The 15,113-nt window shown below is 38.0% G+C and overlaps 1 protein-coding gene across 2 annotated transcripts in view; it reads left to right on the top strand.

Moving 5' to 3' along the window:
• LOC141915417 (5'-3' exonuclease PLD3-like) overlaps positions 1-15,113 on the top strand; it is a 44,511-nt gene that overhangs the window by 15,801 nt on the left and 13,597 nt on the right. Inside the window, exon 1 of one of the 2 annotated variants that reach the window (XM_074806940.1) lies at positions 14,452-14,565. The exons of the other annotated variant lie outside the window; for it this stretch is intronic. Within the exon in view, the coding sequence (XP_074663041.1) occupies positions 14,506-14,565 (60 nt within the window). The 5' untranslated portion in view covers positions 14,452-14,505. Of the gene's footprint in view, positions 1-14,451; positions 14,566-15,113 lie in introns of those variants that run through there. 2 annotated transcript variants of the gene reach the window in all.

Raw genomic sequence — 15,113 nt, 5'->3', positions numbered from 1 at the left:
AAAATCTGTAAATGTAAGTGCTACTAGAAGTCTTGTTATAACAGTTATATATATCTCATGTTGTTATTTTTGTCACCTATAGTCATGTAATATTGATTTAAAGACAATTAAACATTAATTGAATTGAATATATGACTGTGGCTTTATTTACCCGTATATGAGCTGATGAAGTGTCTATCTATATTCATTAACGAAGTATAAATTCTATTTCTATAAATGAACGGAAAGCAACGCGGAAACAATATATGTAGTAATGCGAGCCCTGTGTGTGAGTTTGATTGTTTGTTCAATGGTGTCGATGATGATGATGCCCACGAGCGGTGAGGCATTTCCCGCAATCAATAGCGTGTCCGATACAACATGACATTCGGCAAGACTATAGACATGTCAAACGATGATCCTACATTTCGATTTATTGATACAGATAAAGATTATTGAATCACGCGCACGTACATTTCCGCTTATAAACTATCCTAACCTCGTGTATGTATATATATAGCACCGGCAATACGTAGGTTTTTTCTATTCTTGGACTGAGGTTATTGAAGGGCAAAAAGTTTAAATCAATTTTGCTTTATATCGACATGTTACTTACGGTTTGTTTTGTTATGTACATATATTTATTTGCCCTTAAGAGCTAGAATGATTCGTTTACATAAATTCTCAACCCTGTTCCGCTTTATGTTAGATATGGTGATATGATGTGCATCTGATTGACCAATTACAATAATACTTTTATAAAGTTTTTTTTTCTTATGATAAGTCAATCGCAAATTTTTTCAAGTTTTGTAAATAAGCTTTATTGCAAGGAAAAATAATCCAGTTGCGTGAATTCCCATCAGGAGGTCATCAATTTTTTTGTGAAAATTGTCCATGTCCGTTGGCTACGCCTAAAGAATTGCTTGACACCATATTTTGGTTTTCGCACATCCGATCGGACAAACTTGGTCTCGGCACAGACGCAGTAAGAACATCGATCATCGAAACTGGTCCGTTTCAGCTGCTTGTAATGCCAGGCAATGGATTGCAGCTGGGTGCGATAGGTCGATTGCGATGCGATTGTGTCGGTGACTATGTGCCATCAATCTCTGCCAGTCACAGGTAGAAGATTTTAGTTGCAACTCAAGACAGTCGCATAATGCTGACGCAGAAAGTAGAACATGTGCAACTAATTGCAACATCGCTGGCAATCCTTGCGAAAACTATATCACTTTTTAACTACGTATTAATATCCTACAAAATTAGTTTCTGATTTTGTATCCAAGATGCATTTTTCAACAGTTAGTGTTGAATTTTTTGTCATACTATCATCATACACCAGGTGGCACTGAGGTAAGATTTTAATTAGTCATGCCACTGATTTAACTCTATTGAGTAAAGTGTATCACTGACTTTTCGACCATTGTAGATCAGTGCCATCTGGTGCGTGATGACGGCATGACTGATTTTTTACCCCGAGTGCCACCTGGTGTACAATGTCAGTGAAAAGTTCAACATTTACTGCCGAAAAATGCACTTTGGTTACAAAATCAGAAACTAAATTTGTAAGATTGTGAGTTGGTTGCACAATGGTTGCACTATTCAGAAACGTTATTTAGATACGATATAGGGGCCATGAGTTTTTACTATGATGGTGTTCCATTGGTAGAAAATCGCATTGCAATCACTCAACAGGTCAGTCAACTTTGCGACTTGTCACTGGTGGTCACAAGGCCGACATACATCCAGTTGGCAGTACTGGAATTGAGTCTTGCGCTTAAAAAATGCAAACGCTCTGGGGTTTACTACAGAAAGCTGTATTATTCATTTGTAGTGGACGTGGCGTATCTATATATTTATACCAAACTATGTACCAAATAGTGTCGCGGTGGAGAATTGGGCTTTGAAATTTTGTGTGTTAGTCAATCATTATATAAACTAAAGCACCGGTATAAACGGGTGTGAAAATATTTATAGGGGGGGCCAAAAGGAGGCAGACAAAATTTCAGACAATCTGTAAGCAGGAATTCTAATTATAGACTCTTACTGCAACAAAACAATTCTACAGTACGGCCGAGTTGGTAGAGCACAAGGCTTGCACCTGATGGGTCAGGAGTTCGAGACCTCCATACATATTTTGTTTACCTCCGATAGTTCCCGGTCTACACAGGTAGAGGTCATAGGGTCTCCACGGGCATGGACACATAGAATTTAAATGGCCGACTTAATTCCGTTTAGAATAAATTGAACAGGTTGACATTCTAGGCCAAAGGAAATCACCCGCGGTTTCCACGGGTATTACTCTAGTTTCATTTAATGCTATTCATCCCTCCACTCATTCGTCGTTTGTATGATCCGATCATCACCAAGCCAACCTTCCATGATCAACACATACACACAGACAACTTCCGTGATCAACGCTCACATAGGCCGACACAATGTACGAAACTAAGTTATTGAAAAATTCTACACGGTAGTAGATATCATGCATATATAGCGTGCCGATCGTTCGATATATCATCAGTCGATTTAACCGATGAGATTAGTAAATGGTCGAGCTAATTGGAATTACCAGCCGTCAACGTGCTGAGCGCTAAAGTGGTCAGCGTGAGCCGCATTGCGGGCGGCGTGCGCTCGGCGAGTAAAACCGATTTACTGAACGGTGTTGCATTAATTAGCGCGGCATTCATTTGGAAAGTCAATTACATTTTCAATACGGATCGCAAATTTATGTATATATGATTTCAGCCGTTATATCATTACAGCTATCTGATTGGTCATTGTACTGATGTGTTCCATTCATCAATCGGAAATGTCTAATGCATTTCTAATTAGCAGCATAGTAATTAATGTCCAATTAGTGTAATTATTATTGTTAATGTTGTAAAGTTTGGTTACTTACCTACAAGCGAGATTTTCTACTCAGTTAAACCCCTTCAGGTCCCCATCAATTTTTTCTTTTATAGTATTCATGTTTTGGTGAAATAGATTTTACTGTCTGGAACTTAACAAATATTTCGCATTGCGTCCATTCAAGCAACTGAATCGATGCCCTATGTGTCGAGTAGGCAATTAGGCTAGTGTTAGGGAGTCTCATCTATCCCTTTTGAACATTTGAACATTAGTTCCGGACCAAAGTTGCTACAGTCAAAATTCGACCAGGGCCAAAAACTTGCCAGTGCGATAGTGGCCCAAATATAGACATTCAATTCTTTCAAAAACTTCCTCAAATTCCGGCGTACTGATATTAAGAGGTGTCATCAAAAGAACAAACACACGCAGAGATTCAGCGGCATGCACTGTGTGTGTACGCGCGAGTAGTCATCACTGCGTATTCGCACGTATTAAATGATTACAACTAACGATGACAGGTCGGGAAGCCTAGCCGTTGTCGTCGGCTACGTGTAGCTCTCTCCGCATCGCTCGGCGTTTTTTTTTCTCGTAATCTACATTGTTGCCGGCGCGCAAGTTATGACAAACTAGTGTAAAGTGGCAGCGACTACGGAGTGGGAGTTACGCGTTTTGGAGGAGCCCTTTGAGGACTTTACGAAGCCGCCTTGCGCCGTGAATGCTCATTCACCTGAATATTACGATGCTATTTACAATGTAAGTAGAAAACTTTCTAGATACAAACATAATCGGCTGATTTGGAACTCGTCTTCGTATGTTTTGTCGTATCATTTGAGCCTATGACTAAAACATACATTGAATTCTAAACAGTTTTGTTCAGTTAAATATATGCCAATTCTGTATGAATTTAGGATATAATTTTCTACTTGGAATGAGCTTTAACAGGGTTATTATTTCATCGTTCCTCATCTTTTTATAATAGCCAGGATCGCACAAGCATTTTTGGCCAGGGTCAAATTTTCCCTAGAACAACTGTTCGCATGGGTGCCAAATGGGCCCGTGTCTGTTTGGCCCAGGTTAAAACTGGCCTGACCAAAAATTGACTCGAGCCTGATCCATGCCAATGTGGTCCAGGCCAAATCTTCTCTGTGTGATGGTCAGATATTAACCAAAAGCTGTTGTACCCTCCACACTGCATTTTTTCAAGTGCATTTTGCCTTTCTCCGAAAATATCTATCACATTTGATATTTTCACTGCGGCGAAAAGTTCACTCACAGCAAACTCAGTTCACTACATGCGGGTTTCCTTTTGCTGATGCGCGTATGTTATTTATTACCGAAACTCTTCACATGCACCAGAGTTACCACTGTTTCATTGCAATTCTTATAATGGCATGAAAGAAAACATCATTAATTACAATAGTGTCAACGGATGATGGTTTTGTAAATTTAGTTTTATCATTCAAATTCAATATGCACACTTCGAACATTATTTTGTCGGTCTGACGGCAAACATGTTTGGTTACACAGGTAAAAAAAAATTTAGCGATTCCGATTCCATTTTGATATCGATCATTTTGCTGTCAAATCTGGACAAATATACCCATATCGGGAGATCTGTCTGACTTTGTTCCAGCGCATCATCCCGTTCGCAAATATCCATTATATTTGATATTTTCACTGCAGTGCAAAGTTAGTTCGCTCAGGTATGCTCACTATGCACTGGCTTTCCTGTGTCAATGTATGACATGCATTATCACCTGAACATAGATGGTAGCGGCTAGTATATCAATTTCCATGGTTGGCAGGGTGGTTGAAATTTGCATATTTGCCCACTTAAAATGTGCACTAGTAGTCACAAGTCAGCTATGTTTTATGCCGATTTCTTATAGTGGGATGAAAGAAAATATCATTAATAACAATTGTGTCAAATGATGATTGTTTTGTAAATTTGGCTTCTTCATTCAAGTTCAATGTTCGCTTCAAACATTATATATCTCATCCATCTGATGGTAAACACCTTTGGATGCACGGGGGAAAATAGTAAGTGGTTCATATCTTCATTTTAGAATCAATCATTTTGGTGTAAAATTTGGACTACCCCTGGTATACCCACATCTGGAGGTTTTTCAACTCAAATGTGTAACTGGTTCCAGTATCATATTTGATCATAGGGCCCAGTTGTACAGCCATAAATCCTAAATGTTATGACTAGATTTTAGTTGTAGTCTTATGTGGTATTGAATCATTCAACTAGCCCTGTTGTTCATCAGAATTACCAATTTCAATCAATTCAAATCCGTATTCAGTATAGTCAAGTACACTGTTAGTGACTGACATGTGTTACAAAGCCAAAACATCTCCTATGAATCACATGCGTATGTTTTAGTTTTAATACAGAAAGATCGGGAATCGATGCACGTTTGATTGTCTTGATGATAGCCTGAAGCCATGTTAGTTTTTCTGCTTGTATCTGTCCAATAGGGGTGGCTCTGAAAATATCCGAATCATTGCCTTTTATTGCCTTTCTGTTGTGTGTGGCTACAGGCATGGACGTATAATCGTCCATAATCTAGTTTATACGTCCATGCTACAGGTAAGCCAGGTTTCAGATATTGGCTAAGAATGTCCATCAAGGAAACCTTGTTCTCGTTTTTCACGTGGAAGCACTGACATTTAATGAATAAAATATTTAGCAAGTTATCTGAGTGGTGAATCATCATGAATTATAGAATATGAAAAAAATATTCATAGGTCGCCATCTTCTTTCCGTATGAATTCAAATTTGCAAAAATTGATCGATTGAACTACTGGCAGATCAAGGGTGTCTAATGAGACTGCAATAAATATTTCAAGTAAAAAAAAGTCTGAAAAGGCCAATTGCAGTAATACAAAGGTACAATTTTTCTATAATTCTTGATGATAATAATAATGATAAGGATAATGATAGTGATGTTATTTATATAGTGCTAAATCCATCGAAACTGCTTAGAGCGCTTTACATGTGGTGAAACGCTTCCTTGAAAAGAAAGCATTTTAGCTGCTTCCTAAATTGTTCGATGGAAGTGATAACCCAAAGGCCAACGGGAAGCTTGTTCCACAGTTTTGAGGTACTGTTGGAACATAGCCCGACCACCATTACATTGACCATGAAATGAGGAACTTTTAACGAAAACTGATTGGCTTTTCGGACCAAGGAATTTTTCAGAAGGACGCCACTGCCGGCATGCTCTATTCTAATGAATTTGCCGTAAAATTTCGTAAGACGCCCCTGAATCCACCCCTGTATGAACACATGCGTTGATGTTTGATTCGAATACCTGATTCATTGCATGCAGCGGCTTGATCGATGGAATCATAAAAATTCAAATATGTTCGAATTGAATTTTCGTTTACGGTCTATTTGTCGAGCATGTACGCATGCGTGGGTTTGTTAGTAAATCATTTTCGAAGAAAAATCATTTCCGGTGCGATCAGAATTTAAATGCCGTTCCACGTACGTCGCTCAACTAGTTTCATTCCAGTACAATGGCTTTACGTGATGATGATATTGCGCTATCGTTAACCCTTTTACTGGGTCCTGTGGGTCCATCATTAGGCCTACCCGCAACTGAAAGACGTCTGAGGACAATTCAGGCGTTCAATAAAGATCAGAAAAGTAATGCATTGACAGTGCATTCATATATCACATAGAATATAAGATGACGCTATATGTCAGTTTAGGAATCTAGGTCATAATGCCATCCCAGACGGCTGACTGGTGGCCATCTTTGATTCCAAAAGTGCCCATTTTGGCCTAGAATTGTGAATGGTTTTCATATGGATCAATGATATTGTATGAATTAATCAATTTTCATGGAATAACTGATGAGAAACCAAATAACTGCATAGCTATCATAAATGCAATGTTGTTGCCAGACCTGGGTTTGGGGGGTTATTTTCATAAAATTAATGATAATGATAATTCATTGCTTAAAAGCGCTTTACTGAAAACAATCTCAAATCTGCCAGGATTAAATTAGCTAATTCATATTAGTTACTGCAAAAATTGGCTACTGCACTGTTAGCGGGAGCTAGACTCGAATGCAAACAAGGACAACATTTTGAATTGATCGACAATTTCAGTAATGAAGATATCTATCATATTAGACCTATAGATTTCTAGAATGTATTCATTTCATTTGTGAAAGAATTTAAAAGAAAATACGAAATGATCAAATTCAATTTCACCATACCATCAAGATTCTCATGACATCGCATGGGCGTCATATGAATGAAACCGCACATGTATGTTCATGTTATACGACTAATGCATTTTATGGGAAGCTCATTCGGAATTAATTTCCGAGATAACTTTAGTTAGTTGATTTTTCGCTAATTCATGTTTGTGAAACAGATTTAATCATCAATTTAACAAAGTAAGCATTTAAACACACCCCTCCCCCATTCGTGAAACCAGGCCCTGGCATCACATAAGCCGCGATCGCACAAGCGTTTTTGGTCCGGACCAAATTTGGCCTGACCAAAATGGCAGACCAGGCCCCGGCCAAATTTTAGCATAGGTCAAATGATTGCGTTCGAATTGCAGCTGGTTCCAAAAGTGACTGACTTAGCTTTGTTGAGCATTGTTTAGTATCGAGTGAGTGGTGTGTGTGTGTAAGCGCGTTCTCTAATTAGGCACGGGCCAAATTTGACTTAGGGCCTGATCCGGGCCAAATCGTCCCGTGTGTGATCGCGGCTATAGTAACCCTGTGGCTTCCCGCTGCGTTACGTGATAAATCAGTTTTTGAAGATGGCCCATAAAAATTCGGTCGAAATGTCAAATGCTCGTTCAGTTTTTCTCTAGTATTGTGGGTTTTAGTCATGCGTAAAGATCAACAAGATTTGAATACATCGACCGGCCGACAGTGTATTAAATTCATTGACTATTGAATTTATGCGTACTCGCGATATTGATGATAATTTCGTGTCTCCTCGGCTCTCTCGGATTCAATTATCAAAGTTATTGTATATGACAGATTTATGAATATATACGTATATATGTAGACGTCTTCGTGTCATATTGTGTACGAGATGGAAAGGTATTGTTAATTGATATGTAATAATAGTAATATGCGCGTATCTCTCGGGAGACTTCATCGGTTATCGAGACGCATCAGTAGAGTCCGATACCATCATCATCATCAACAACAACGTTATCTATAACATAGATAGAAACGTCTGATGGGCAGATAACATATCTCCGATATTCACTCGCCCGCCACTGCCACCGCTGACTAACCATGTTGACATTGCTGGATTTCTTTTATCTCGAGGTAAGCTTTTGATAAGAATTAATTTGTATTTTGTTCGATTGGGAAAATCTTTGAAAAATTTACCGCTGACCGAAAGGGTAAACTTTAAGCTTTTGTTCTGGACACAGGAAACAGGTCGTCGCGTAGTTATTTCTAATTCTTAAAATGTGCACTCAAGCCTGCTGGTAAAGTGGGTTCTTTCCTAAGGCGTATTCAAAACCTCTGTAAAAAAATCTTTGCTACAAACTGTGATTAAGATATGAAAAGATCATAGGCCAGACCTATCGATTACCAGATCAGGGATCAAAGTAAATTTTCAGGGACAAAATAAGGAAAAAATGAAGAATTGAAACAATTTTTTGAGGGACAGTAGAAACTGTTTCAGGGACAGCATTCTCAAACACATGAAATAACGCTAGCAGGGACAGAGAGGCATTTTCAGGGACTGTCCCTGACAATCATGGACAGTTGGCAGCTCTGATAAGAAGATCACTAAATTTTATGTACCACCGGTGCATGGGAGGTGTGGTCAAGTATATGGCTCTTAATATCATATTATACTTCGATTTCAAAATCAAACCCCCTGTTTAGTTCCCGACAGGTATGGCAGATATGTAAGGGACACCAAATCAAAACAAAAATAAAACAAAATCTACCAATCAGTAAATAAATAACAAGGTCAATCCCTATTTTAAGTTTTGAAAAAAACCATATTACTGCATTACCATTCTCCCAGAGTCCTAGAATGAACGTGTGAATGCATTTGATGAGTGAATCTGCATGATGTTTGTGGCAAGTCTTTTAACAATACATAAAAATTTGAAAACCTCACTACATTTTGCTTTCATGGCATTATTTTTGTAAATCTACAAATAGAAAAGAATTATTGATTTAAACTAAGTAATCGGGTGAACTAGATTTAGACTTTGGGATGAAATGGTTTTACGTTGAAGATTGGCACTGTGCGAAAATTGATATTATGAAGTTGTGATCTCATTCTAAATGCTTGCTATAACCCTGTGGGCTTAACATCAGCTTTTTGATGTTAAAAAAGATATATTTGTGAGGATGATCAAAAATACAAAAGTATGGATTGTTAACTGAAACTCATGATGAAAAGGTTCCTCCCATTTGTAAATTTGCTCAACTACTGAAGGGATATGCCCTCTAATGGGATGGCAGCAAACCAGATGGCGCAATAAAACACTGGACGTATCGGCCCCACTCCGCGCGGTTGCGCCACCGCGCGGGATTTACGCAAAGCAGCAGAACACAAACACGGCCACTCTCTCAATTTTCAATGATAGAAATCGTGTGTGCATTTCAATTATTTCGGCTGTTAGGGTTTTAAGGCACAATATAAGTTGATGATGTGATATGGCGATGTTAATTAATGATACTTCCGCAGTGAAGCTAGTCACGAACGGTGCCGATTGAGTGTACAGCTGCCAAAAACACTGAAATGTGCGTAGTGCGTAACTATTTGCAGTGAATTGCAGACGAAACATGAAGCGTTAACGGCCATTTAAAAAAAAATTATACCAATCGCTATTGTAAAATAAAAATGAGATAGAACCTAAGTTAAAATTCTGGCCATTTCTAAAATGTTATTAATTATTATTACTAATTTTTAGTCAGTGCGGAACGTTTAGTTTTCCAACAATAATGAGGGGTGGTAGGTAGTCATGCAATTCAAGTCATCATTTATTACACGTTACTTCCGTGTTGTTGAAAATCTCGCGAGTCCTGGACCAAACCCCATTGAACAATGTGATCTGTGTGCTGGCCACAAATGCACACAGATCACACTACACTACCCATTACAAACTCCAGTACCCACAGCTTTCATATATCCATCCAAATATTTAGTGGCTTTCTTCCTGGGTTATTCGTAGTGAAAATCAGTTCATTTTCAATGAAATTGAACTTGATCTCTAGGCTTCCAAATCCGAGAATTATCAAACAATTCATTGGATAGATACAAGATTCCCTTTCCCACTCAGCATATGGTATTGATTTCACTGAAAATTGATTTGCTTATTGGAAAAGTTGACTCCAATTAATTGAAATGTACAAATTGAAACGCGGTAACTCAGTGCCACTAGCGGTCCTTGCGGATTTTCGCGAATCCTTGCTACCTTCAGTAGCCTTGCCGGTATCCCATTGCTTCCGGAGGTTACTGACACATCTAGACAAAAAAACTAACTTGAAAGTTTATTGATGACTTTAAACAAAATAACATGATGAAGTCCTACACATCCACTCAAACAATATCCTAATTGCTATCTAAATTCATCATCAAAAAGACATGAAGAAGTAGAAAATGATTAATTTTAATTACAATGAAGAAATTTAGAAAATTAAGAAATTTATTTAATTACAAAATTAACACCAATATCAAACAATTGTAATTTTGAAACGCCGATATTGATGACGTAGTGCACATCCACTCACACAAAGCCCCTTAACCCCTAAAGTAACACATACCCGGTATCAATGTATATAATGTTAAACATTATTGTTACAGTTTTTAAAGTGTCAAAAATCTCAATCATTTTCGTTTGTATTATATCATGTTTCCTTAATTACGCTTTAGAAAGTCGTTGTGAAAACTCCATTATCTGAGGGTTTGTTTTAGACGAAAAATAGGTTTTATTTCGTAAAATTGAATCACAGCATATCTTGTTATCACAAGATATGAGGTACTTTGCTCCTGAGATGGAAATAATAAGCTGATGTCTGAGTTGATGGAGATTTATCACCACTCCGTGATGCTGAGATAAATAGATTTTTATGCCGAACCATACGCGCGAAACTTACGTCATACCTTAACTGTAGTAGCATTCTACCGGGCAACTGTAGCCGCCATCACTTCACTGAGGCGCTTCAGCCCAGGCCAAATTGGCATGCATCAGGCTTGAGCCGAATTTGGCCTGTGCCTAATTAGAGAGTGCGTTTGCATGTAAACCCCTAACTCAATACTAAACAATGCTTCGAAGTGGGTTACTTCTGGAACCTTGTAATTCACACGCAATCATTTTACCCGTGGTGCAATTTGGTTGGACCTGGTCCAATATTTTTGGTTGGGCTAAAATGGAGCGGGCCCATTTGGCATGCGTGTGAACAGTTGTTCCTTGCCTTATTTGGCAATGGCCATATTTGGTCCATACAATTATGGACAGACCGAGCATTTACACTGGAAAAAAGTAATATAAGTGCTATAAAGTAGCTCTTCTTTTTGCAAATCTCAATGTTCAGTGAAGTAGCAACGCTGTTCCATGGGAAATCCTTCTGTTGCATAATCTCAAACTCATGTGGTTGAAGATGAGTTGTATATATTATAGCTATTGTAGATATTCTAAAAATGGCAACCAGGCTTATGACGGTCTTTAAGCTCTGAAAAAATTGCAAATATAGGTTTTACGGATCCTAAGATATTATTGATATATATATTAAGATGAATATATATTAATATGAATTAGATAAGCAAATTTTGTGAAGTGCAGTAAAAAATATGCGGTCCCTGGTTTCAAATTGTCAATGTTAATTGTCAAATGTTAACCCTTTCAGTGCATCTACACCGCAGTGCGGTGTATAAATCGGTGATGGATTTTGCTAGTACACCACACTGCGGTATATTGGTGTAATTAGTGATTAGTTTTTATCTCTATTGAAAGATGACAGCACCTGCCAAACATAGTGAAATATTAGTAAATAACGATACGCTGCATTGCGGTGTAGACGCACTATTGTGGTATTCCCGTTATTCAGCACACTAGGTCGGTATTTTTCAAAATCTTCAAACTATCTCCAGCACTATGGGGGTATTAATTAGTCAGCACTGAAAGGGTTAACCATATCTCACTTCGGTTTGGTATACCCACTGAATTCAATCGTCGCAATGGGGCGCAAAGAATACCCTCATGTTTGTGCCCCTAGCTGTTGCAATGATCGGTTGCGGAGTCCCTGCTTCATCTAGTTGCAACTTTTAAACGGAAATTTGCGGTGCTTCGATCAAGTATGTCTGATTGAAAATACGATTTCTCCTCGGACGGAGAGGAGAAAAGTGTATAGATTTTCTTTGACCGGCTTTGTTAAACCTGTACGAACGAACAGATTTCCCCTATGTATTATATCAACCTGATATAAAATCTTCCACATATATATAGACCTTTAATTGTATACATGTATATATTACATATATATCTTTAATTATATGTATACATGGTACCTATATTTCTCCTGACCATCATTATATTCTATCTAATGAGGACGTGCGTTCGCGCATTGATTGCCTCCTGTCTTTTCCCTGTAGCACTGGCCCATTCAGTTATCGAATACCCTACGTATATCATATATCACACGAAATTTTGACATCGAGTGACCAGCTCCATTATGCTAGGATAGTGGACAACCAATTTGCAAATACAGGGTATCTCTCTCTCCTCTTATCAGGTCGGGTCGTTAATTGTTGTATCGTTCTATGTGTACGGCAGGCAAAAATGCAGACTGCCGTTTTCTTGCGAGATCAGTTTTCTGCTACTTCAACCGTACAAGTGATATCAGTTCCGAAGACTTTATTCATTCCCGTACCGATACAGGACCCTGAGGAGGTAATATCACGCTATTAGAACTTAGAACTTGGCGCGGGTCATGCATTTAACTGGGTTCTGGCTCAGGGCCCAGTTTCGCAAAAAGGTTTAAATCGATTTGATATCTTCACTTAGTCAGTTTATCTTAAAATCAATATAGGCCTTAATACTTTTTGTGAAACTGGGCCCTGGGTCTGAAGTCAGATTTGCAAAACCGTCGACAATTGAAACTGCAGGTAGAAAAATTAGGCCCGTTTTTATAGACTGGTATTCCCTTTAACCCCGGGGCTCAATCAATTGAAAATGAGTTAATTTTGCCCCCGGTTAAAAGTAATACCAGTCCATTAAACCAGGCCAAGGTGCGCGGAGTTATATCCAAAAATTAATTCGGAATTTATCTAAGAATTCAGTTGGAATTTTTGCTAAATTTTGGAGTTTTTTTTACCACGTTTGAACAGGATTCACGATGTAATGCAGTAAAATGCACCGAGGATGTGGCAATTGTGATCAGGAAAATGGCCTGTGTGTGGTAGTTTTGTTATCCATTTGAAGTAGAAAAGATATTAAGTATCTAGCTAAACTGCAGTTTTTTTAAGCCGTATAAACTCTTAGATAATGATTTTAGATATTGATAACTACTATGCGTTAGTCAAGTGGTTTCGTGTGAGTCGATGTGCACTACATGTGTCATCAGTTGTGGTGTTTCAAAATAACAGTTACAATTGAATCTGCGTTTATCTTTTAATTACATAAATTCCACAACCCTTGTTATAAACTTTATATCTTTTAAAAAGATGAATTTTTTGAGAGGATGTTGATTTCTCGTCATCAATATTATGGCTAAACTGGTTGCCGGTCAATTCATTTCAATTGTCAATATATTCAAATTAACTTAATTGTTCGTTGATATACATGGATGTCATATTATTTATTATCGACAATATCGAGTAATATGTGTGTTATTTTCCAGGCGTCAATAAACTTTCAAGTTAGTTTTCTTGCCGATTAACTGCAATAACCGAAGTTTGCCCAGGCTGACATCATTGTGCAATAATGATAAAATCCAATGATGCAAATCACATTCTGTCTGCCCTCAGAATGTAGACATGTCATAATAACGGCTGTCATTCTTCCATAACCTTTCAACGGTTTCTTTTTACGTGTGTATGCCCTCAGAGTACACGTATATATCCGAGATGACTTTCTTAAATGCCAGCTTCGAGGCCAACAGCATTGTGCTTTTAATAGTGCTTTTGATGCGGAAGAAAGATTTTAGCTCGACGAAGCATGTATATACGTACAATATGTGCTACGATGATGATGAGATCATTGTGAGACACATGCCCCCCCCCCCCCCACCATATCGAACAGCAGATACATGATGATATATTCACCTGAGGTTATAGCTACTACAAATATTGTTTTAATGCGCTAGTAATGAAAAGAGTTATCCTTCACCATTAGTTGTAGCTATACTTCTGTTCACGCTACGGGATGACAGCTCGACGAAGTGCAAGAGAACTATTTGATTAAATAGACGTCTTCTTTTCTCCACTTAAACATGCGCGCGTCGTCCCCTGAAGCACTCCCTCGGTTCTAACCCGTGAACCGGCAAATTTACCTTTACTTAATGGCTCTATTTTGAGCTTTTTATTTTAGAGCGTCGTTTTAAAAATAGTTGATTATTGATTTGATTATGAATCAATCCCCACCAATAGTCATGTTTGCTTTGAGCGTTTAACATAGTTACAGTTGTATCATGTACAAATAGCAATTTCATTTCTGCGCTGATGTTCGTGGCGTTGCCGATTATGGAAGCTTTGTTTGAGGATGAAGAGGAGACAGATAGGGTATGTGAATGATTTGTCAGTTTCTCAGGACGGGATTATTACAATACAGGGGCTTTCAAGTTTTGCGTCAGCATACTGACAGCGGTGCCGAGAACAGATAGGAGTAAATGTGACTGATTTAGGAGTTAGAAAAGTTGAGTTAAAGTTTGTTTTGGCATTAACGATATCTAGTATAAAAAATGTAAGTTTCTGAGATCTTCTTAAACGTTCTTTTTTAAATGCAGTATCAATTGTCAATGGTTTTGCAAATCTGACTCCAGACCCAGAGCCAGAACCCAACGTTTTAACGTTTAAAGGTATTCTTATATTGAGTTAGGCAAGGTTGAAAAAGATAATTGATGAGTATATTGTAATGTATTCAATGATGCTGCTTGTCTGAGACCAAGAAAATCTTGAAAATTGCCGGTTAAGCGCATGACAACTTGTCTGCAAACCTGTACTAAGCATTTTTTCAATAGTTTATCAATATTGTAAATAGTTGAGACTATTTCCAGTCTTGCCGATATCATTGAGGGAAGCCCCACTAAAATGACTGATTATATTTGGGT

Source organism: Tubulanus polymorphus, chromosome 1 (assembly GCF_964204645.1).
Source record: "Tubulanus polymorphus chromosome 1, tnTubPoly1.2, whole genome shotgun sequence".
Lineage (NCBI taxonomy): Eukaryota > Metazoa > Nemertea > Palaeonemertea > Tubulaniformes > Tubulanidae > Tubulanus > Tubulanus polymorphus.
The sequence above is the reverse complement of the archived record's forward strand: the minus strand, read 5'-3'. Positions and strand labels throughout refer to the sequence as shown.